The sequence below is a fragment of the Pelophylax lessonae genome (assembly GCF_965119305.1).
Source record: "Pelophylax lessonae genome assembly, chromosome: 5".
Taxonomy (NCBI): Eukaryota; Metazoa; Chordata; class Amphibia; order Anura; family Ranidae; genus Pelophylax; species Pelophylax lessonae.
Window position 1 is genome coordinate 527,547,383 of NC_138772.1, and position 26,579 is coordinate 527,573,961.

Sequence of the window (26,579 nt, forward strand, 5' to 3'; positions counted from 1 at the left end):
TTCAGATATACGCATTTTGATGCATATGAATAATGATTTTATACTTATGTAATCTATTAGATATGAACTGTATGGTCTAAAGCATTTTTAATAGGCACTGGTCACTTTTAATATTTTATAATTTTCCTATGGTTGCTTCGACAATCAATCAGCACAGGTTTAATTCATTTTGCGTGCATTTATATACTGGTTACATATTAACACTTTACCACTTTTGGACCACCCGCCGCAGTTATACGTCGGAACTTTGACGTTAAATACCGGGGTTATGGCAGCAGAAAGCTGCCAAAACCCCGGTATTTTTTTACTGAGCGGGCGGTCCTTTTTAACATAAAAGTGGTCCCAGGGGCAGATTCGCCGCAAGATCACTTTTATGGGCGGCGGGAGAGGTGCCCCCCCCCCCTCCTGCCGCTTCCAGGTTGTTTTCCCAGCTTACCGGAGCCATCGGTAGCGGGGAAAATGATCCGGTCCTTTCAGGTCCTAGACAGGAAATCAAGTAAGGACAAGCTGGCCCCCATTTGATTTTATGACCTTTGCGGACCGGAGCGATGTCATACGTTGCTTCCTCCCAACGGCCTTAAAGGGCCCATATTTAAAGCGCCCCGTCCCTCGGAGCTTGCGCGCAGAAGCGAACACATACGCAAGTCGCACCCACATATGTAAACGGTGTTCAAACCACACATGTGAGGTATCACCGCGATCCTTAGAGGGAGTGCAATAATTCTAGCCCCAGACCTCCTCTGTAACTCTAATTTGGTAACCTGTAGACATTTTCCAAGCGACGCCTATGGAGATTTTTAAGTATCAATGTTTGTCTTCATTCCACGAGCGTTTTAAAACATGTTGGGTATCTATTTACTTGGTGTAATATTATCTTTCACATTATAGAAAAAAATTGGGCTAACTTTACTGTTTAGTTTTTTTTAAAGGCAGTGAAAAGAATTTTTTCCCCAAAAATTGCGTTTTAAAGACCGCTGTGGAAATACCGCGTGACAAAAAATATTGCAACGACCACCATTTTATTCTCCAAAGTCTTTGCTAAACTATCTATCTATCTATCTATCTATCTATCTATCTATCTATCTATCTATCTATCTATCTATCTATCTATCTATCTATCTATCTATCTATCTATCTATCTATCTATCTATCTATCTATCTATCTATCTATCTATCTATCTATCTATCTATCTATCTATCTATCTATCTATCTATCTATCTATCTATCTATCTATCTATCTATCTATCTATCTATCTATCTATCTATCTATCTAGTGTTTGGGGGATCTAAGTCATTTTCTAGCAAAAAATACAGATTTTTAACTTGTAAACAACAAGTGTCATAAATAGGCCTGGTCCTTAAAGAGGAAGTAAACCCTCCTCTGATACTTCCACCTATAGGTAAGCCTATATTAAGGCTTACCTATAGGTACTGTAAATATCTCCTAAACATGTACCGTTTAGGAGATATTTACCTTTCATGCAGCCAGTGACATCACTGGCGCATGCGCTCTGAAGGAACGGCCGATCGTGCTGTTCCTTCAGAGCCCCGTGCCGTGACCGTCGGCTCCCACGCGTGTGCGCGGGAGTGACGTCACCGCGGCTCCAGCCAATCAGATGGCCAGATGCCGCGATCCCAGAAGACAGGCGACTAGACATGTCGCCCGTCATAGAGGTAAGCGAGCGGCGAGGCCGGGGCTCGTTCTAAGGTAAGTATTTGATAATGAGCTAGTATGCGATGCATACTAGCTCATTATGTCTTTCTCTTTCAGGATGTAAAGAAAAAAAAAAATTTTTTTTCTCGGTTTACAACCTCTTTAAGTGGTTAAAGTTCATAGCACTGAGCACTTTATGAGGTTCAATTTAGCATAATTTAGGATTCCACTGTATAGAAAAACATGTTTTCTAGAAAATGAATTTTTAATTATATTTTTTATTAATTTATCATCAGGTACTGATACACACAAATTAGCAGCACCATACCCACTATACATATTTTTGTTTTTACTATAAAACACCCCTTTGGGTGTTGTTTTTAGGGGAGACAGCAGCCTTTTTTACTGATAGTACCACACAAGCATTGCGCGGAACCAGCGTCAGCACTTTAGTCTTATTTGTCATTAACTGCTTGCTGAATGTATCACTATAGATATAAAGCGGATCACGGGCTGGATCACGTACCTAGTACCTGATCCAGCACTTCTGGGTTGGGAGCACGCAGCCCCACTACTGGCAGCCCGCTCCCGCTGTGATTATTCAGTGGATACTGCGGACTCCATGTCTGCTGGCACTTGCTGATTGTTTCACAGACAGAACAGAGGTCCGCCTATGTAAACAAAGCAGATCGCCATTCTGTCAGTAGAGAAGGCATGGATCCTGTGTCTCTGCAAAGCAGAAACACGGATCAGTGCCTTCCCCTAGTAAAAGCTCCTCCCACACAGTCAGTAAACACAACCTAGGCACACAGTTAACCCTTTGATCGCCCCTGATGTTTAACCCCTTCCCAGCCAGTGTCATTAGTACAGTGACAGTGCATATTTTTAGCACTAATAACTGTACTAGTGTCACCAAAAAGTGTCAAAAGTGGCACTTAGTGTCCCGATTGTCTGCCAGCATATCGCAGTCCTGCTATAAGTCACTGATCGCCGCCATTACTAGTAAAAAGAAAAATAAATGATTTACCATAGTTTGTAGACTCTATATCTCTTGTGCAAACCAATCAATATATGCTGATTGGGATTTTTTGGGGGGGAATTTTGATTTTTACATTTTTTGGGGGGGAATTTCATATAAAAAAATGTGAAAAATATTGTTATTTTTTCAAAATTGTCGCTCTTTTTTTGTTTATAGCGCAATAAATAAAAATTGCAGAGGTGATCAAATACCACCAAAAGAAAGCCCTGTTTGTGGAAAAAAAGGACATCAATTTTATTTGGGTACAGCTTCGCATGACCGCGCAATTGTCCGTTAAAGTAATGCAGTGCTGAATCGCAAAATATGGCCTGGTCATCATTAAGGGGGAATATCCTCCAGACTGAAAGTGGTTAAAGGCCACAACATGAAGGGGTATACAATGTCTGATGTCTTTTTTCAACCTCACAAACTATGTAACTATGTAACTATGCAGTCCTGCTAAAAATCGCAGGTCACCGCCATTACTAGTAAAAAAAAAAAAAAATAAAAATGACATAAATCTTTCCCGTAGTTAGTAGATGTGATAACTTTTGCGCAAACCAATCAAAATATGCTTATTGCAATTTTGTTTTACCAAAAATATGTAGCAGAATACAAATTGGCCTAAAATTATGAAAAATTGTGATTTTTACATTGGGGGGAGGGAGGGGGGGGGTGTTATATAGCAGAATGTGAAAAATATAGTTTTGTTTTTTTTTTTTTAGAATTGTCGCTTTTTTTTGTTTATAGCGCAATAAATAAAAATTGCAGAGGTGATCAAATACCCCTATAAGAACGCTCGATTTGAGGGGAAAAAGGACATCAATTTAATTTGGGTACAGCATCGCACGACTGCGCAATTGTCAGTTAAAGTAACGCAGTTATTATTATATTGCGATATATGTTTGTTGTTTTAAAATGTAAAATCAGTAAACAGAACCTTTTATCATACCTTTGTGCTTACAAAGTCCATGTAATTTTTTTCAACTTCCAGTCTAAATAATAGGATGTGGCACATTTATATAGATTTTATTGCATCCAGTGATCCGCTTCTGGTAGGGCATTTTTTTCATGTAAAATAACGCAGTGCCGAATGGCAAAAAAATGGCCTGGTCATTAAGGGGGCAAATCCTTCCGGTCCAGAAGAGAAAAAAAAAAATTATGTATATTAAAAAAATAAAAACATACATTTTTTTTTTAAATAGGAAAAAAATAAATAAAAAAAAATAAAAAATAAAGAATGAACAGCATGTATCTTAAGATGTGAAAAAAAGGCAAATGTAACCTCTGATAGAAAGGATGAAGACGCCGAATAATTTGTGCTGCTCATTAAAATCAAAATGTTTCCTCTTAAAATAGTTCTGGTCTCTGGCTGTGCTATATTTATCAGGGAGGGAGTTCTGTTCTTGGGAACATGTCATGGATTATACAGGTGAGATTGGATGCTGACAGGTGCAGAGAGAGAGAGAGAGAGGTTATACTTAATACATAAGTAATCATTTGCCTATAGGAACCTGTAGGATAAAGTCGCTCCAGCAGCGCTAGCTTAAGTTATCCACACACATATATTAATATAAATGTGTGAGATTTAACATTGTAAATTTGTACTTTGCAGCTCATTCAGAACCAGTGAGTCAGCCTCTGCCCCGAGGAGCTTACAATCTAATGTCTCTGCTGCAGTCGTACAGTCACATACAAACTCCCTGGGGTCGGTCCGGGTGGAATTCAGTTTATCTTCAGGTATGGTTTTGCATTTTGGAAAGAAACGAAAGCACTCGGAGGAAGGGAGTCCAAAAATAATATCCCTACTGGGAACTGAATCCAGGGCAAGCGCCTGTGTATATAAGCCCTAAAATCAGTGATTGGCTCTAATAAAGGAAACCTGTACATCAGCCTCTGGGCTTCTTATGCGGCCCCATCCAATGTGCTGCCAATGTGAAGCTAAATTTATAGGCCTTCTCTTTCCATTCAGGTCTGCGCTTGCAGTGGAGATTTTCTACAGGATAATCATATCCTTGTTCTGACGCATAGAACTGTCCTAGTGCTCGTTATATATCTCAGAATAAATACAAATTGTAGGCAGATATAAATGACAAAAATTAATGCAGATCTGAAATCGTTCATTTATTTTTAAATGTAAGGCCCCTTTCACACAGGCGGAGTCCGTTCTGCTCAGCGGGGGATGGATCCGCCGATCCCCACTGAGCAGGCAGATGACAGTTCCGTCTCTGCTCTGTGTGCAGAGAGGGAGCTCTCCTCTATGGGGAGATCGGATGAGAACGGACCGCCTGTCCGTTCTCATCTGATCTTATCCGATTCGATCCCCCAGACGGATGGAAAATAGGGTTTCCATGCGTCCAGATTTCACGGACAGGAGCGGATCGGATGGCAGCGGGTGTCAAGTGTCAATGGAGATGTCACTGCTGACACCCGCTGCCCCATAGGAGCATCCGATCCGGTCCACCTGAAAAACTGACAGGTGGATTGGATCACCCGTGTCAAAGGGGCCTAAGTGGTGTAAATACCAGAATGTGAACTGGTATCAGCATAGCTCCCAACTGTCCCGGATTTTGAGGGACTGTCCCGGATTTGGAGGGACTGTCCCGGATTTCGAGGGACTGTCCCGGATTTGGAGGAACTGTCCCGGATGTGGAGGGACTGTCCCTGATTTGGAACAAAGTCCCTCTGTCCCTCATTCTTCCTCATTTGTCCCTCATTTTGATCTGATCCATATAATTGTATATAAAATGCACTTTTTTAGCTTTTAAAAAGTGTTCCCCACTGCTTAACCTTCCATCCAATTTCTAAATTGCTGCATTTCTTAATTTAAAAAGCCAATTATGAAGGAATAGTAGTGGTAAAAAGAAAGCACCTGTGAGCTTAACCACTTCAGCTCCGGAAGGTTTTACCCCCTTAATGACCAGGCCATTATTTGCGATTCGGCACTGCATTACTTTGCGCATTAAAATTGCGCGGTCATGCGACGCTGTACCCAAATACAATGTCCTTTTTCTCCCCCACAAATAGAGCTTTTTTTGGTGGTATTTGATCACCTCTGCAGTTTTTAGATTTTGCGCTACAAACAAAAAAAAGAGCGACAATTTTGAAAAAAAAAAAAACGCCATATTTTTTTACTTTCTGCTATAAAACATTCCCAATTAAAATTCTTTTAAAAAAATCAAATTTTTTTTTATCAGTTTAGGCTATTCCGCTACATATTCAGCTACATATTCCGCTACACATTTTTGTTAAAAAAAAAAATCCCAAAAAGCGTATTTTAATTGGTTTGCGCAAAAGTTATAGCATTTACAAATTACGAGATGGATTTTTGGAATTTTTATTTATTTTTTGTTTTTATTAGTAATGGCGGAGATCAGCGTTTTTTTAGTGGGACTGCGACATTGCGGTGGACAGATCGGGCCCCTAACTGACATTTTTTACACTTTTTGGGGACCAGTGACATTACTACAGTAATCAGTGCTAAATATTATGCACTGTTACTGGTAACACCGGAGGTGATCAAAGGGGTTAATGTGTACCTAAATGTGATTACTAACTGTGTATGGGAAGGGTTCTGTGACAGGCACAGAGAGATGGGGGGTTGTAGTTTAGCTGAAACTCCTGATCTCTCCCTGCCTGTCTGACAGAAGACTCGCCTGCTTTGTTTACATAAGCAGGGGGGTCTTTTGTCAGTTTATCTGATGATCGCGGGAGGAAGGCGGCGATCGCCTCCCGCTGTGTCTAAACATAGCGGCGCGCCTGTGCCACCAAAACCTCCTGCACAAAATCACGCCCACAGTAATGTCATGCGCCAGTGGATGGACGATGTGACACAACATCACTCCTTCTGTTGTGGCCGCGCGGCGTGCCCTCGCCCCAGGGGGGTGTCTCTCAGCCCTCCTCCCAGCCTCATTGCCATTGGCTGCTACTATAAGGTGTTCCCTTTTGAACACTGATTGGCTCCTTCTCGATCCTTGGTGGCCCATATAACTGCTGAAGCCTTGCTTGGCTTCAGTGTTACCTAGACAGCACTTGCTGCACATGTATATATGGCTGTAATCCTGGTAGGTTGTTTTACTATTTATGGGAGCTGCATCCAACTGATGATCATTATAACTTGATGATATGCCTATTTAGCTACACTTTGGTATGTTTTGATTTACCTTATTCTCTGCTTTAGCCTTACTCTGCTTGGACATATTTGGTCAATTTTTGACCGAACGCCAATTTGACCATCATCGGCACATTTTTATGCATAAATGGTTGGACCCACTTAATCATTGTCCCAGATGTAAGTGTACCTAAACATGTGATTTTTCCATATGGTGACCCTTTACTCTGATAAGCCGTATGCATTACATATACCCTCCATTTATACATATCTTACTATATAAAGTACAAGTGTCTCTGCGTCCAGTCCCTGTGTCCGTGGAATTGCGCTTCTGCGCATGTGCCCCAGGGACAGTCGTTGGGACTTGGAGCGCAGAGACTTCGGGCGGCCAGGCGAAAATGTTGAAGCGGCGGGTGTGCGCGGGCACGCGGCGGGTGCGTGCTCGCACACGAGAGCCGCTCGGTCAGCTCTGCACGTGTCCCCGATGTTGCTAGGGCAACAGGGACGCTATGCGCAAACAAGTCTGTTTTTACAAATGTTTGACCACATATGTTCTAGCGCCTGTTAATTTAACGGGCTTACTGTCTAGTATTCTATCAAAATATAGCCCATTAGTTAATGGCAACATGCTCTTTTTGTGAAAATATAAGATTTTTGATGAAATTGCTCAGTCTAAAGGTTTGCGCTCAGAAATGTTTTAAATTTGTTCAGCACAGTAAAAAATTAGAGGGAACATTGCCCACAGGTATGGCACATGCGTTCTTACATTGGTCAAAGCTGGATCAACATACAGGCGGTCCCCGGGTTATAAACATCTGACTTACAAACGACTCCTACTTACAAACGGAGAGAGACAACAGGAAGTGAGAGGAAATCTCCCCCAGGAAGGGAAGTTTACTCCCGTATGAGTTCTCATGGGAAAAAGGTGTCTCCACCGAAGCTTTATCACCAATCCTTGTTTCCACAACAACCCAACATTTTCAAAATCCAATTGTCATAGGGACAGAAAGTGAGGTGAAATCTTCTGAACAGGGGTACAGACAGCAACATAAATCTTAGAGGGATGTTACCCCTTTCCTATGCTATCCAAAAAAATTAAAAATATTTTTTTTGGGCTGGGGTTACACTTAAAAAATGTACCTGTTCCAACTTACAAACAAATTCAACTTAAGAACAAACCTACAGTCCCTATCTTGGTTGTAACCCGGGGATCGCCTGTAATTAATAAAATTGCCATACCTGGAATTCAGCCTTTTCTCTCATTGGTGGAGGATGTCTCTCACATTTTCTCAAAAAGTGGTGGTGCAGCAATCCTGATACAGCTAACACAATGGGCAGGGATCAGTGGGAAGGGGAAAGTTCAGTTAGGAAATGGCAAGTAAGGGCTCTTTCACACGGGCTTTCCGTGTGAAAGGTCCGCTGCGGGACTTTTTTTTTTTTTTTTTCACGGAGCGGATGACATTTCTGTCATCCGCTCCGTAGGTCCGCATATCATCCCATCCGTTTGCGGATGATATGCGGACCTAATGTAAGTCTATGGGGATTGCGGATGTCAGCGGATGACACCGCTGACATCCGATTTTCCTTCCTTTCCGTTTTTTGAACGGAGGAAAAATAGGGTTCTGTTCCGTTCCAAAAAACGGAACAGAACTGAAAGGAAGGAAATCGGATGTCAGCGGATGGTATTCCGCTGACATCCGCAATGCCATATACTTACATTATGTCCGCAAATCATCCGCAAAAAAATAGGATGATTTGCGGACATACGGAAAGCCCGTGTGAAAGAGTCCTAAGGGTCCTTTCACTCGGTCAGTTCAGTTTTTTTTATCCATTCAGTCACTTTTTTTTTTTTTTTTAAACGGACACGAATGACACTTTTGTAGGGTCCGTTCCGTATGTCCGTTTTTCATCCATCCGTTTGCAGATGAAAAACGGACATAATATAAGTCTATGGGATTGCGGACATTAGCGGATGACATCGCTGACATCCGTTTTTGCGTCCGTTCCGTTTTCTAAACGGAAGAAAAATAGGGTTCTCTTCTGTCTCAAAAAATGGAACTGAATGGAATGGACACAAAACGGATGTCATCCGCTAACGTCCGCAATCCCATAGACATGCATTATGTCCGTTTTTCATCCGCAAACAGATGGGAGGAAAAACGGACATATAGAACGCCCGTGTGAAAGGACCCTAATATTTAATTTGAGTTTAGTAGGCTGGCTTCACTATGGAATTCCCTCAGTACGCTGGTGATCAGATGAATACCATTGGACACTTCCAGTCAGTGTATGGTAGACTGGAGCAGTCTTTTTTCAACCAGGGTGTGCCTTCAGGTTTTTTCAGGGGTGCCTTGCCAAAATGCCTAAAAACTGCCAAACAATTGTATACAAACCGGTGTGTGGATAAAGCCTGCCTTTTAGTTACACAAAGCAACAGGTTTTAATTGTGCACCCTTACAACCTTGTAGATCCTAAAGACCAATTGCATCATCAGTTGATATGGAGGATGTCAGTCACCTGCAAAGCATCCTTGTTTGACCCTCCCCTGCCCCTCTCCATCAGCATTGGGGGTCAGATTAGCTGAGTGATGGAGAAAAACTGAGGGAGAAGAGAAACATTGGAACACTAGTCAGTACCAGTTTGTAAAAGTGTATTTTTGGAAGAATAAATCACCTCTAACGTTGGGTGTCCTACTTGTGTGGATGTTTCTACAATATGTAAAACTATTAGGATACTTTTTACATTTTAGAATGGGAGGCCTTGAGACTGTCCATATTTTTTAAAGGGTGCCTTGACTGAAAAAAGGTTGAGAAACACTGAACTGGAGTAATGAAAGTCCCAAAGTTTATACATGCATCTGGGAGGTTTTTTATTTTTAGCGATCGGTTACGTGTTCATGTGCGTTCTCCAGCATGGACGCAATGGAGCCTGGACTCTAACTGCTTGGTTTTGGCTCCACACTCCAAGAATGATGTTACTTACTAATATTTCCCAGCGCCAGGTCGTTAAGTTCAGGTAGAACAGGGGATACTCCGGATTCTTGTGCATGGGTGGTTCCTAGAACAAAAGAAAAAGAAATTGATAATGGAGATATAACATGTCCTCTTGTCGGGTTGGAGGGCCCTCCTTTCCCAAAACCACCAGGAAATCGCTGAGGGTCAAGGTGGAGACTGTGGGGCTGATTTACTAAAACTGGAGAGTGCAAAATCTGGTGCAGCTCTGCATAGAAAACCAATCAGTTTCCAGGTTTTATTGCCAAAGCTTAATAGAACAAGCTGAAGTTAGAAGCTGATTGGCTATCATGCACAGCGGCACCGGGTCGCTGTTTGAAATCACAGCCTACCTGACAAGGCCCCTCCCCCCGGGCAAAAAAATCAAAACGATATTTTCACTAAAAATACATGAAAATCATGGAGGTGGACACAAACATTCCATCATACAAAAAAAAACAAAAAAATCTCCCTCACCCTCAAAAAGCACCCTATCTAGCACGCATCCTTACAATTCTCAAACTTTCTATCCTAGCACAAATCTTCTCCCCCAAATTCCCCGCTGCAAGCACAAATCCCCCCCCAATCCCTCCTATTAGTCCATATTTCCCCACCCCCTCCTGACACAAAATCCCCCCTCCAAGGGGTGACACCCAGGGCCAGCCACCAGGTTGCCTCTGCTGCTGTCACTAACACACACAGCAGGAGACACTGCAGTGCTGGATAAAGGGAGCTGCCAGAGTTAACTTTCCAAGTTAACCAGCAGGAGATTGGTTGCTAGGTGGTCCTAGCAACAATCACCAGCTTGTTATTATAAAAAATTTAACTCCAGTAACTCCCACCCTCTATTTAGTGCTGCTGTGTCTCCCACTCTGCGTGCCCAAGTAAGAGAGTGGCAGAGGTTGTTTAATGTGAAGAAGGGGGAATAGCTGCAGGGGTTTGTGTAATGTGCAGGGGGCTGAGTAATGTGCAGGGGGCTAAGTAATGTGCAGGGGTCTGTGTATTGTTCAGGGGGCTGTGTAATGTGCAGGGGGCTGTGTATTGTGCAGGGGGCTTTGTAATACATGGGGGCTGTGTATTGTGCAGGGGGCTTTGTAATATACATGGGGCTGTGTATTGTGCAGGGGGCTGTGCGATGTGCAGGGGGCTGTGTATTGTGCAGGGGGCTTTGTAATATACATGGGGGCTGTGTATTGTGCAGGGGGCTGTGTAATGTGCAGGGGGCTGTGTAATGTGCAGGGGGCTGTGTAATGTGCAGGGGGCTGTGTATTGTGCACGGGGCTTTGTAATATACATGGGGGCTGTGTATTGTGCAAGAGGCTGTGTAATGTAAAAGGGCTGTGTAATGTGCAAGGAAAAGGGGCTGTGTAATGTAAAGAGGGCTGTGTAATGTGCAAGGAAAAGTGCTGTGTATTGTGCAGGGGGGCTGTGTATTGTGCAGGGGGCTGTGTAATGTGCAGAGGGCTGTGTAATGTAAAGGGGGCTGTGTAATGTGCAAGGAAAATCGCTGTGTAATGTAAAGGGGGCTGTGTATTGTGCAGGGGGCTGTGTAATGTAAAGGGGGCTGTGTATTGTGCAGGGGGCTGTGTAATGTAAAGGGGGCTGTGTAATGTAAAGGGGGCTGTGTAATGTGAAGTGGACTCTGTAATGTGCAAGGGGCTGTGTAATGTAAAGGGGCTGTGTAAAGTAAAGGGGGCCTGAGGTACAGGGGCTGTATAATGTAAAGGGGGCCTGAGTTACAGGGGCTGTGTAATGTAAAGGGGGCCTGTGGTACAGGGGGCTTAGTAATGTAAAGGGGGCCTGAGGTACAGGGGGGCTGTGCAATGTAAAGGGGGTGTGGGGTACCGGGGGACTGTGTAGTGTAAAGGGTGTTTTCCTGAGTTTTACCCACAGCTATAGCCACAGTCCTAAAGATTTCATTTAAGCTGCTTTTTTTCCCCTGCATTTTCTGAAAGCCAACCAAAATTCCTGCACACTGCATCTTTGGCGCACTTTCAGAAAACAGGGACAATTGTTGGTGTGGCACCAGGTTTTGCCACACCATGTGACACCAACCCTAGTAATGCTGCTGTTAAATCCCCTCCTGGGACAAATTCCCACAAATCCCTCCTAGCACAACCCCCTCTAAATTACCCTTCCCATCACAAATTCTTCCTTCCTACCCAAATCCCCACCCCCTCCTAGTACAAACATTACACCCTCCTTTCTCAACCCCCCCTCCAAACCCTCCTCCTAGCACATATTCACCCTCCCCAAATCCCCATTACACTGCGCAGACAGCTGCCCATCCCCTCTCATCCATAAACATTCCAGGCACAGACTTTTACCCCCTCTTTCCCCAACTTGCAGTGGGAGAACATTACGTTGTGCTCTTGCCTCATATCAGAACAGTGCTCATCCATACAGCATATGAGACAATATCGTTCTTAGATCGCATTGGACTGTACACACACACACAGAGTTTAATTACCACCCCCTATCTTCTCCAAGGGCTGCTCATCTCCTGGCAGCAGGAAATGTGGGTAGGGGGGCGGTAATCAAACTGTGTGTGTGTGTGTACAGTCCAATGCGATCTAAGAACAATCCGGTCTCATGTGCTGTATAGAGAAGCGCACTTCTGACACGCTACGATAGCATGACACAGCGCACCTCCACCTGGCACTTTCTTTTCTGCCTCTTCTCCTCCCACTGCTCCAGCCTCCAGGCTGCTCTCCCCTTGTCCCGGCCCTGAGTGTGGGGGGGGGGGGGGGGGGGGGGCAGGTTAAGGAGCTCAGCGGCCACTGGCCAGGCACATCATCCAAGATGCCCCTGAAGGGGCAGAACTGAAATCTAGGTAGGAACAGCCCACCCCAGCACCCCCCTTAATCCGAACATGTGTGTCTCTCTTCCAGCAGCTGAAAGCCGGCGGGAGGGAGAGGGGGAGAAACCGGCTTTCAGTTGCTGTAGAAAGCTGCACAGTTCCATCATCATTCGTTCTCTGCTTCATCTGTCCCCCTGCTGTCTGGACCCCCTGTGTACCCGGGCCCCCTACAGGAAGACTGGTGGCACTCCCTGGGTACGGCCCTGGGTACCAGATTCTGAGTGCACCAGTTTAATAAATCTCCCCTGTGACTTTTCTCTATGTGTGGTAAAAGTATGTGTGCCTATTGTACACTTCCCATAGCGCTTGCTAAAAATAAATATAGTAGCATAAATACATACTAAATTATTACATAGTGATTCATAAAAACGTATAATCAATATACTTTTGATATGTGAAATGAATAAGTATAAAGAAATCCAAAAAAGTTCATACAAGTGAAATAAAGTGCATATATAAATACAAATATATATAGATATATATATATATATACAGTATATTAGTGGAAAATGCTTTGTATAGTTTGTAACAATCAATTAAAGTTCTTAAACATATAAAGTTCTCCGTGAGTCCAAAAATTGGGAAAATAGATTGGCCATCCACCAAATCTTCCTAGTGGGTAGATAAATGATGATGGAGAGACCCCAAAAGTGCCAGTGAGTTAGGTGAATTGCCTACTCACCAGATGTAGTTGATCTTACTTGCTGTATAGCAATAACATCAAAAGGGCTTGTGTGGTTACCGTGACCAAGATGAGACGTCCCCAACCCCAAGGGAGCGATCCTGCTGCTTCCTGTTTTCCTAAACAGATGACTCCTTTGCTAGGCAGTAATAAGAAAGAAGACTGGACTCCTCGTGGTGAAATTCCGTATGCAAATAAGTGTACATTATGCACACCTACTTTTACCATACATCTCAGTTTATCCACAGCAGCTGCTTTTCATCGCTGTTCACACCAAATATTTAATTTTATATTTATATTTATTTATTTTTAAACACTATATCCGTTGGGGCGAGTGGAATATATCTATCTAACTTCTCTCTATGTACCTGGTACAATGAGGCTCTCTTCTGAACCAACAGATCAAACACTCAGGTACTCAAAGGACTTCCCCAGGAGAACAATGAAAACAGTTTATCACTTTTTTGAAAGTGACTAAACTTTCCTTGTTTTCCTATTTAAATCATGTGAGTGTCTACTAATATTATTATTCCTATTATTATACAGGATTTATATAGCGCCAACAGGTTACACAGCACCAGAGGCATAACTAGAACCTTCAGGGCCACGGTGCAAAAACCATGAAGGGCCCCCTGGACCCTTGGCCGGGGGCCCTTCCCTTTAAGCCTATGGCTCTTCCCACTGATCCTGGGGCCCTTTACTCTCGTTGCGATGCCCTTTATTACGGTCCCGCAGTGGGACCCTTTCACAAGTTATGCAGTAGGCCCCCTTCCTGCCATCTTGGGGACTCCCAACGGTGGTGGAATGCCAGGGCCCGGACGATAGTGTGACCTTTGCAATCCTGGAAGTTCACCCACTGGTGTCAGTAGTTTTTATTTTTTGGTATTTTTATTGTTTTATTTTTTTATCATTTTATTTTATTTTTTTTACAATATCACTGACTATGACTCTGTCCATTCAGAATATGAAGGAGCTGGTAAATTACATATTTACCGACCCCTTCTTGGTTCTCTATTGTGATACATCCCCTGCAGCAGCCGGCAGGAGAGGGGAGGGAGCACAGTAGGGGGGGGGGGGGACCGGGGGAGCACACAGGGGCCCAGGGACAGCAGAACACAAGTGAACTGGATAGGAGGAGTGGCGGGGGCAGCATACAGAGGAACCAATCTCCTCCATTTTCCTCCTGCAGCTACAGGAGGAAAAAGGAGGACAGTGATTTCTCTACATGCTGCCTCCCCCCCGCCCCTCCTATCCAGGTGTACAGGGGAGCTGCACAGGCCCCCTGGAGCATGGGGCCCGATTGCAATTGCAACCCCTGTAGTTATGCCCCTGCACAGCACTTTAAAATATAAAAGGGAAACAGTACAGTTACAGTACAATAAAATACAAGAGGGTTAAGAGAGCCCTGCTCAGAAGAGCTTAAAATTTAATAGGGTGGTGCAGATGGTACAAAATGTTGTAACTGTGGACAATGATCTGATGGAAGTGGTAAAAGATAAATTGGGGGGCTTTCCCTGAAGAGATGAGTTTTCAGGGATCGCCTGGAGGCAGCCAGTGTAGAAGATAGCCAGACAGATTGAAGTAGAGAATTTCAGAGGGTGGGAGAGCCTCCGGAAAAGTCCTGGAGACGAGCATGGGAGGAGGAGACAAGGGAGCTTGAGCCCCCGTTCACATAGGGGCGATCCGACTTCGGGTGGCGACCTCCGAGGTTGCGGTGCGAGCAGCGCGCCGCGACCTCGGAGCGGCCGCCACGGACTTCATAACATTGAAGTCTATGGCGGTCGCCTCCGGGTCGCCCCAAAGAAGCTCCGGACCCTTTTTCTAAGTCGGAGCGACTTGTGTCGCTCCTATTAGAATGGGTCCGCAGCTTCCCTATGGAAGGCGACCTTCGGCGACCTGTGAGGCGACCAGGTCGCCTCACAGGTCGCCCTAGTGTGAACGGGGGCTTAGAGTAGGAGGTCTTGAGAGGAGTGGAGAGGACGGTTTGGGTGATATTTGGAGACCAGATTGGTGATGTAGTTTGGGGCAGAGTTGTGAATGGCTTTGTATGTTGTTGTTAGTATAATGAATTGAATTCTCTGGGCGATGGGTAGCCAGTGTAGGGATTGGCGGAGAGGGATGGCAGACACTGAGCAGTTGGTAAGGTAGATGAGTTTGGCAGCAGCATTCATGATAGACTGAAGAGGGGATAGCCCAGTGTTTCTCAACTTCGGTCCTCAGGGCACACTAACAGGCCAGATTTTAAGTATTACTTTGGGGAGATGCAGACTAGAGTACTGCAATCACTGAGCAGCAAATGATATCACCTGTGATGTATTTCAGTTTTCTTGCATACCTGGCCTGTTAGTGTGCCTTGAGGACCGTAGTTGAGAAACACTGGGATAGCCTATAGAGAGGAAGGCCTTTGGGAAGGGAGTTCCAAGGTGAGAGATAACAAGTAGTGATGGACGAACATCTGATGGGACTGTTCACGAACGCGATCGAGCGAACTCGCTCAAATGTTTTTTTATAAGTTATATAAATCGTTTATACTGTTATAACATGTATTTTGTTTTTTGTAATATTGCTCGGTTTTAGTGTAATAGTTCGGCCTAAATCAGCCAGAACTGACAGCAGCCGGTAAATACATGTCTAATACATATAGGGTCCATTCATACATCTGTAAAATGGGTCCGCATCCATTCCACAATTTAGCGGAACGTTTACAGACCCATTGATTTTCAATTCCAGTCTGAAAAATTAGGCATTCACACGATACAGAAGTGTCGGCCAGTACAGGCCCCAAAAATTAGCCGACAGGCGTTTACTTGACAGCAAAGAACGTTGTATTCTGTGGCTGGAGGTACATTAGGCATTCACAGGATACAGAAGTAAGTGTCAGTGTAAGATGAAGCACAGTATATGTGGAAGAAGGTATATAACACCCCGCTTCAATCTGTCATTTTAGGGGGCCACTGGTTTATCTCACCAGTTAAAAAAAAAATTTCCAGTAACTTTTGTCACTGTGTGTAGCAGAGCTAACACAGCAAAAGAGGCAAAATTTCTGCAGTACCCAAATACACTATTATGAAAGTATATTGTTATATAACACCCCCACTTCAATCTGTCATTTTTGAGGGGCCACTGGTCTATCACACCAGTTATAATACTTTTTTTAAATTGCGTTTGTCACTTTTTGTAGTTGTAGTATCGTTGCAGAACCGCTCACCAGTCACAATGCTGCACAATACAAATCCACAACAATATGCTTTCTATATTAGAAAGTATGTTATAAGTGTATTACACCCCTATATACTGCACACCAAACAATAGTACACCTATACCAGTCCTTAAAAGGACTTTTGTGGACCTATTACCGAGCGATTTCTGTCACTAACAGTCTGTCCCTGCGCCACACAGCAAACCTCTCCCTACACTGATAAAAGACAGAATGTAAAATGGCCGCCAGCTCAGGTCTCAAAATGTCTCAATTGGCTGTCCTGTACCACCAAATGGATGTGTCATGGGTCAAAGTTCTTCAGAATGTAAAATAATATGGCGGTCGCGAATATCGCCATATGTTCGCATGTTTGGCGAACAGCGAACGAGCAAAGTTGGGCGAACTGCAAGGCCATCTTTAATAACAAGGGAGGGAATGAGTAGCTTGGTGGTTTCATTTGTTAGAAAGGGGTACATTTTAAAGATGTTACAGAGGTGAAGTCTACAAGATTTTGACAATGATTGGATTTGGGGCTGAAAGGATGGGTCAGAGTCTACTGCTACTACTACATCTGCTTCTGTGTTGCCCCTTTCATATGGAGCACCAAGGCATCTACTACTACTACTACTGCTATCTATCTTATCTTTATCTATCTATTGTAGTATATACATAATTTTCCCTTTTAAAGTGTACCTTCTAGTAACTTTGTTGTAAATTCACAACACAGCAACAGTATATTTACCATTAAAAAGGAGTCCATAAGCTCCAGTCAAGTGACTGCGTAAACTGAGATGACTTCATCAGTCTGCTGCAGGCAGGTTTATTAATTCCCAGTCTCCTCTCCCCCAGTGATCAATAAATCAGCAACACTGCAACTTTGTAGCAAGTTACAAGGTGACTACAGCAGGGGCTGATCTGTGTCAGACATCTAAACCAGTGTTCCCCAACCCCCGGGCCGCAGACCGGTACCGGTCCGTGGATGAAACGGTACCGGGCCGCCCGAGGAACTTTACATTATTTTACTGTGGCGGCCGGGGAGCAGAGCAGTGCGCCCCGAACCACCCATTGAGTGACAATAGCGAATGAAAATTCGCTATTGTCACACGGATCCTCCTCCTGGCCAATCATGGAGCGCGTCCTCCCGCTTCCTGATTGGCCGAAAGGAAAACCCCATGCCATTGGCCGAGGAGGAGGCGGGAGGACTCGAGGAGACGCGGGGACTGAAGAGAAGCTGTCGTGAGGTAAGTGCACGGGTCTCGCGGGGGGAACACTGGCATCTGCATTGAAAGGGGAACGCTGGCATCTCTGCATTGATTCGGGGCATTGCTGTGGCACTCTGCATCGATTCGGGGCATTGCTCTGGCACTCTGCATCGATTGGGGGCATTGCTGTGGCACTCTGCATTGATTGGGGGCAATGCTGTGGCACTCTGCATTGATTGGGGGCATTGCTGTGGCACCCTGCATTGATTGGGGGCATGCTGTGGCACTGTGCATTGATTGGGGGCACGCTGTGGTCACTGTGCATTGATTGGGGGCACGCTGTGGTCACTGTGCATTGATGTCCCCCCCCCCCTCAGCGGGCCACAGAAAAATTATCAAATGTTGACCGGTCCGCGGCGATAAAAAGGTTGGGGAGCACTGATCTAAACCTTTGTCTTAGCCTAGGAAGTATACTGTATGGTGACCCTAGACAATTCCTGAACAAAGAAGGCTCTGTTCTTGAGAGAAAGACAGATAACGGGGTGAGTGGAGTGATCCCTGTAAGAGGTAATAAATACTGTACCTGGAAATGTTACACTGATACATAAATCAGCAAGCATATACTGAACAGCTTGACAAAGAGGCGGAGCCCTGAAATGCATAGGCCCGCCCCCGCTGACAGCCTGAGGTCATCTCCGAAGACCTTCGAGTGGAGCTGACTCCAGCCGAGCCAGCTAAACTAATCTGGAAGTCAAATCTATCTGGAAGAGGTTGCGTTCCAGCTGAGCAGCAGTTCTCCCCATCCAACCAGCAGCTTCCCAGAGCAGCTCTGCACACACTAGCCGCTTCCTTGTGGACCTCCGAAAACTACAGCTGCTCTTAGATGGTGACGCCCTTTCTTGCTTGCTTTTTTCACTTGATCCCTGGCTGGGGCACCTCCAACCCCTGAATGAGACCTCCTGTCTCCAATAAGGGAGCTGTCGCCAAACTAGAAGCTGTCTCCAAACTTGGAGCCCTGAGCTATCCCCAGCCTTGTGTATATACCGAGCCTGCACACCTCCGGACACAAGATTTAAAGTTCCGTCCCACCCAAGACACTTTGGAACCTTCAGGCTGCAGGCCCAATCTAGGTTTACAGAATTCAGAAGAAGCCAAAAACACAGCTGTTTAGAAAATACAGTCTGGAACCTCACGTTAAGCCTTAATGTGAATCCTGTATCATTTTCTCATACATTTTCACAGTCACAGGGCCTTGCACTGTCACAGTAGTTACATGGGTCCAGCTTGGACCAATGTAAGTATGTATGTTCCATACCTATGGGATCTCCCTGGAAGCTGGAGATCACTGCCGTAGGCAACTCTACTCCAGTTATCTCCACCATCGTCCGAGTCCTGTGTTAAGTGACTGCCTGTAACACTCCTGCGTTTTTGTAGTAGGCTGGATATGCAGCTGCAAAATCTCCACTCAGTAGTCATGTAGAGATGTGTTGAATAACCAGATCCAACTCTCCAGACTCATCACTGTGGGCCTGTCAGCTTCAACATACAGATATATACACACTCAATAAGATGATCCTGGAGTGGTGGAATGTATATGACAGTATGAAGGTGTTGTGCTGAAGGGACAGGTGTGAACAGTGATAGAGATGGTAAGTACTTGATAGGTTTGTTCAGGAGAGTACTAGATGGTATTAGGTAGAGTGCAGATAGGTTAGTAATCGAGTATGGTGACAGGTGGTAAGGACAGCAGATGACAATTACAGGATAGACTAACCCAGTGAAAGGATAGATGGTAGTAGACTCAAGAACTAGCAATCTATGTAACAGTGCAGATGATAGATGGTAGTAGACTCAAGAGCTAGCAATCTATGTAACAGTGCAGATAGTAGATGGTAGTAGGCTCAAGAGCTAGCAATCTATGCAACAGTGCAGATGATAGATAGTGTAAGTAGGTTATGGAGGATTCCCCTGTGGGGTACTTATCACTAGTAAATGTTAGTAGTAGAGGGGTCCAGTAGAGAGGGGAAGATCCGGTAGCGAGATACAGGGATCAGTAGCGAGGTTCCGGTCTGCTCCAGGTAGAAGCAACCAGCTGGAGGTTTCCGACAGCAAGACAGGCTTGAAAGCATGTGGATACACAAGGCAGGTTGAACGAACGATGTGAGTGAGAACGCCGGCGGTTGAAATAGCCGCTCTTCAGCGCTCAGCGATGACATCATCTGTCTTAAAGGTGTATGCGTACCACCTAGTAAGAAAGGTGGGACGCATATTTGGAAGGAAATAAATTATTAAGGGTACCAGAGGTACCAGAATCTTACACTGCCCTGCTGCACTGTGAACACAGAAGGTCTTTCGCTTGACACGGACACTAATCAGAGATCACTTTGCATTTTCTCAGTGAATGCAAAGCATTCTCTGATTGGACAAGGTGGAGAGCTGGGATGGTGACATCACAATCTCCACGCGTTCATTCAGAGAACACTTTGTATTCTTTGAGAAAATGCAAAGCGTTCTCTGAATGATGCCCATGCTGAGCAAGCAAGCAGCTTCCTATGTTCAGTAAGCAGCAGGGCAGCACAGGACCCGGAGGCTAGTGATCATCACTGGAGTAGCGGTGCCTAATGCTTTTTTCCAGCTTTTACAAGGACCCCACGGGTATGGCACATACAGCACAGACTTACATTGGTCCAAGCTGGACAATGAAACTAATGGCACTTTTCCACTGCATGGAACAGAACGGTTCGGTTCGCTTTTACGCTTTTCCACTGCATGGTACCAAACGGTACGGCTCGCTTAAACAGTACCACCTCGGTTGTGGTTCCAAGAGGGCCGTACCGATACCATATCCCACAATCCTTTGCATGCAGCCTTGACCGTTTGTCACTACTAGCAACTGATTGGTCAGAGAATCATTGTTATCCCACCCACTTACTACTTTAGTGGAAAAGCAAACCATACCAAACCGTACCGAACCGTTCCAACACCGTACCATGCGGTACCATGCAGTGGAAAACCAAACAGAGCCAAGCAGGGCCGAGTAGAGCGAGCCGGTACTTGCAGTGGAAAAGTGCCATAAGTACATATTGCTGTACCTAAATTTCAACTTTAATTTGAATAAATATGTTTTTTTAATAGAAGAGGACAGTATGGTGTGAATCAATGGATGCAGATTGTTTTTTTGAATGTACACATAAGTAGAATACAATGCTACTAAAATAAAGTAAATCAGAGTTTACAATTGGGTAGATTACATTTTTGCCCATGTAAAAATAAGATAAAATAGCGAAAGTATAGATATCCATTATAGCAAGTGATGTAGCCACTCCCACTGTAAGACTGATATTAAATTACAGCCTGTTTAACACTATGTTTACACCTATACATTTTTTAGTGCATTTTGCAGAAATGCACTACAGTCCATTTAACATGGTTTCCTATGGTAAAAGCAGGCTCAGCCAAGCTCCATCCAGGCCATGCCCCCAGACAGTTTCTGCAGGCAGGTTGAAACGCGTCGGAGCTGGGCTGAGGGTTCTTTCACCCTACTTACTACCCCTTAAAGTGATACTGACGGGGCAGACTGACAGTGCCTCCTGACAGCCCTAACCCTCAGCATGGTATACTTATTAATTTGTGCTCCCTTGTGCTGTAGGAGTAAACACTGGTGTATTAGCCACTTTAAGACCAGGCTTTTTCTGTGACTTTTTGTTTACAAGTTTAAATCAGTATTTTTTGCTAAAAAATTACTTGTAACCTCCAAACGTTATACATTTTTTTTTTAGCAGAGGCCCTAGGGAATAAAATGGCGATTGTCACAATTGTTTATGTTGCACAGTATTTGCGCAGAAGTTTTGCAAATGCAATTTTTGGGGAAAAAATGAACCAGTTGCATTTAGTAAAAATGGTTGCTTGCACCAATGAAATTCAAATTGTAAAAAAAAAAAAAAAAAAACTTGTATTGCTCTGGTCACAGTGTGTTAGAAAAAAAATCGTAAAAAAAAATGTAATAAACATTAAAACAAATTGAAAAAAGTGATGGCATTTTTTTTTACATACTTTCACCAGTCAGTGTCCCTGATCACCACCACGCCAGTTATATGATAACGCTGTACTGCACTGGTGACGGTATGTAAAAAAAAAAAAAACATTTTGAAAAAATGTTTTTTTTTTATATTTCTTCATTTCTCAAATAGTTGTGATAAAAAAATTACAGCTTCACTAGATATTAGATACCTCAGACTGTCTACTTTCCAAAAACGGGTCATTTGGTGATATTTGTGCTGTTCTGGCATTTTTGGGCTTCAAGAAATAAGCTGTCAGTACATCAGGATTGGTCAATTTTCAGATAAATATACCATAGTTCGTGGACTCTATAACTTTCCTACAGACTACAAAATAAACACTGATTTGGGTTACTTTCACCAAAGAAATGTAGCAGAATACATTTTGAACCTAATTTTTTGAAGAAATAATTTTAATTTTCAAACTTTTATAACAGAAAGGAAGAAAAATGTGGTTTCTTTCAAAATGTTCCATCTTTTTTCATTTATTTAGGGGAAAATAAAAAAAACCCAGCGGTGATTAAATACCACCAAAAGAAAGCTCTATTTGTGTGGAAAAAAAAAATGGGTACAGTGTTGCATGACTGAGTAATTGTCATTCAAAGTGTGATAGCACTGAAAATTGGCCCCGGGCAGGAAGGGGGTAAAAGTTCCCGGTATTGAAGTGGTAACATAGCCCTAAAGCCCTACCCTCACTATGACAAATAACCCAATCTTCAAAATAAAGCAAAATACTTCCCCGTGCTCTATTGGTCCGTCGTTGTGAGTTCCCTCGCGAGCACCGACATCTTCTCCCCATTTTCTGCTGGGTGTTGGTCTTAACCCCTCTTGACTGACCGATGCGGGATGACGTCACTCTTGCGCATGCATGGGTGTAATTAATCCTGGCACACTGGCACTGTGCCTGAAATGTAGATAGAGCTGCGCATGCGTAGCTCATTGTACATTTCGCAGAGGATGATTAACCGGCCGGCACATTTATTTTAGTACAGAAGAGACATTGCATGTTCTTTCTGCAATAATGAGACTGCTTGTTTGCATTTTTTTTTACCTTTGAAGTGGTTGTAAACCTTTAAATATACCCATTACAGTGACTAGGCTCAGGTGATATACACAGATGAAACAAATCATCCTGCATACGTTATACCTGTTTATCTGCATCCTTCTTTTCTCTACAGCTGTTCAAAGTACACTCATCAAATGGTATTTCTGAGCTTGCAGAAAGCAGGGGGCAGGGCTCTGATGTCACACATTGCATAGCACGGAGATGAGTGTAACCTGAGTCCAGAGTGGAGGGACTGGACACACCCCCTCTACACACTCTCATAGGTAAACATTCAGGCCCCTTTCACACTTATGCGACGCGATTTTGCGGCGCGATTTTGATGCGATTTTGAAAGCAATGGCTATGGCTCAAAACGCAATCAAATCGTGGCAAAGTAGTGCAGGAACTACTTTGAAGTTGGTGCGACTTCAAAACGCACTGATATGAATGGGGCTCATTGAAAATAATGGAAAACGACTTGTCATGCGATTTTGCGGTCCAAAATCGCGGGACAAGTCGCACTAGTGTGAAAGGGGCTTCACAGCTGAAGCTGTCAATCACATGATGTGTGCTAGAGAGGGGGTGGAGCCATCTCCCATGATTGCGTGGTGTCAACTTAACCACTTGCCGACTGCCCGCCTGCCACAGATATACTGCAGCAAGCTGGCTCAACTGCGCGAACCGACGTAGGGGTGCGTTGGTTTGCGGGATCGCTCCTGGGGGGCGAGCATGCACTGCTGGCGGTGTGCGCCTGCCCCCAATAGGCAGCGAGGATACCGATCAAAGGAGCCAGTGGCCGCGATTGCCACCGGGCACCGGCGATCGCTCCCCGCTGAGAGAGAAGGACAGGCAGCTGTTGTAAACCCAGCAGACCATTGTTCTCTCTGAAATGATCACAGAGTGTCTGTGATCCTCCTATTTAGGACAACAGGTCTCTGTTTTCATTTCACAAGTCCCTCCCCATACAGTTAGAAAACACCCCCTAGGCTCACAATTAACCCTTGGATCGCCCCTGGGTTAACCCCTTCCCTGCCAGTGTCATTATTACAGTAACAGTGCATATTTTTAGCTCTGATTACTGTAGTAATGTCACTGGTCCCCCTAAAAGTGTCAATGTCAGTTAGGGGTCCGATCTGTCCGCCGTAATGCGCGGTCGTGCAATGCTGTACCCAAATAAAATTGATGTCCTTTTTTTCCCACAAATAGAGCTTTCTTTTAATGGTATTTGATCACCTGTGCGATTTTTATTTTTTGCGCTATAAACAAAGAAACAGCGACAATTCTGGAAAAAAAAATTACAATATTTTTCACATTCTGCTATATAACATTCCCCCAAAAAAATCAAAATGTTTTAACATTTTAGGCCAATTTATTTTCTGCTACATATTTTTGTTAAAAATAAATCACAATAAGCGTATTTTGATTGGTTTGCGCAAAAGTTATTGCGTCTACTAACTACGGGAAAGATTTATGTCATTTTTATTGTTTTTTTTTTTTTTTTTTACTAGTAATGGTGGCGATCTGCGATTTTTTTGCAGGACTGCGACATTGCGGTGGTAATATCGGACCCCTGACTGACATTTTTGACACTTTTGAGGGGACCAGTGACATTACTACAGTAATCAGTGCTAAAAATATGCACTGTTACTGTAATAATGACACTGGCAGGGAAGGGGTTAACACAGTAAGTGATCAAGGGGTTAAATGTGAGCCTAGGGGCGTGTTTATAACTGTGGGGGCGTGGCTTGTTAAATGCTCACAGAGACCTGTGTTCCTATATAGAAGGATCACAGGCACCCTGTGATCATTCCAGGGAGAAGAACGGACAGCTGTGTTTACAACAACTGCTCGTACTTCTCTCTCAGCGGGGAATGATCGCGGGTGTCAGACGGCAACCGAAGCCATCTGCCCTGTGCATTGGAGTCCCCACCGAGAAGCGGGGGCAGCGCTCTCCCCCCCCCCCCCCTAGCTGCAGGTGCGCGACCGACATATACCTACGTCAGTGTGCGCAGGAATGGCTGCCTGCCGCAGTATAACTGCGGCGGGTGGTCGGCAACCAGTTAATATTTAATTAAAGGGGTTGTAAACCCTCACATATACCCAGTGAAGTGATGGGCCTCAGATGATACACAGAGATTAAACAAATCCTCCTACATAAGTTGTATCTGTTTATCTGCATTATTCTCCTTTTTACAGCCATTCAATGTGCAGAATGTATACAGCTTGTCTGAGCTTTCAGAAAGCAGAGGGCAGGGTCATCTTATAAAAAATATTTAGCAATGGTAATCATGCCTAAGTAAATTGCTCTTTAACCCCCTCCCCCCCCCCCCTATACAAGTAGCTATGTGCCTATAGACTCTTACATTTCAATTCACAGTGTGAGATCATCTAGGGCACTAATGCCACTGACTGCAAGTTTCATGACATGTGAAGTGTGATTTAGTGATGTTCACTGTGCTGTTCACTGTTCTCCTTGCTGAAGAGGAAGATATACCTAAGGACCTGCAGTGCAAGGATCTCGCTGCTTCTGCTTCATTCATTCAATGGATCCCTCCTGATGCTTCTTGATTATTACCCCACCATTCATCAGAGCACCAGTCATCAGGAAGGGGGTGGGGGACAGTGCTGTCTTGAGGAAATAAACCCCTGCCTTTACCAAGATGGCTGCCTCAACACTGTGGCATGTATCAGAACAAAGTATGGTAGGTCAATATCGGGGAAAAGATAAGCTGCAGATGACGGTAGGTGTTCTCACAAGAGAGCACTTGAATGATTTTTATCAGTATCTACCAAAGAGAAGCACACTAGGATCTGGAGGGATACTTTTCTCAGCAAAACTGGAATTTGACATATACCAGCATAGTGAAAAATACTAGAACTAAAAAACGTGTGGGATTTTAAATGTACCTCCTTGGGTATAATAGACACAGACTCATAACGTACATAAAAATATAACAATTTTATTAAAGATAGCACAAATATTAAAAAACAATCCTAAAAACAAATCCCCAATTTAGCCAACCACGGTGATGTTGGGATCCAATTAGTCTGCCGACGAGTTCTGCGGGCAAATCGCTTCATCAGGGCCTTGGATCCTATTCAGAAAAAACAACATGCAAACATCATATCCACCATGAATGTATAAAAGTAGGATGTGATTTTACATTCATGATGGATATGATATTTTTGGATATTGTGTTTAGTCAATAATGCACAGTATCTCACAAAAGTGAGTACACCCCTCCTAATTGGAGGTATTGGTGTTAAAGGCCTTTAGTTATATATCCGGATTTACAGTATCTCACAAAAGTGAGTACACCCCCTCACAGTTTTGTAAATATTTTATTCTATCTTTTCATGTTACAACACTGAAGAAATGACACTTTGCTACAACGTAAAGTAGTGAGTGTACAGCTTGTATAACAGTGTAAATTTGCTGTCCCCTCAAAATAACTCAACACACAGCCATTCATGTCTAAACCACTGGCAGCACCCCTAAGTGACAATGTCCAAATTGGGCCCAATTAGCCATTTTCCCTCCCCAGTGTCATGTGACTCGTTAGTGTTACAAGGTCTCAGGTGTGAATGGGGAGCAGGTGTGTTAAATTTGGTTAAATTTCGGTCTCACTCTCTCATACTGGTCACTGAAAGTTCATTATGGCACCTCATGGCAAAGAACTCTCTGAGGATCTGAAAAAAAGAATTGTTGCTTTACATAAAGATGGCCTAGGCTATAAGAAGAATGCCAAGACCCTGAAA

At 44.0% G+C, this 26,579-nt stretch overlaps 1 protein-coding gene across 1 annotated transcript in view; it reads right to left on the reverse strand.

Moving 5' to 3' along the window:
• OC90 (otoconin 90) overlaps positions 1 to 26,579 on the reverse strand; it is a 164,260-nt gene that overhangs the window by 132,370 nt on the left and 5,311 nt on the right. Inside the window, exon 3 of the mRNA XM_082258098.1 lies at positions 9,767 to 9,841. Within this exon, the coding sequence (XP_082114224.1) occupies positions 9,767 to 9,841 (75 nt within the window). The remainder of the gene's footprint in view (positions 1 to 9,766; positions 9,842 to 26,579) is intronic.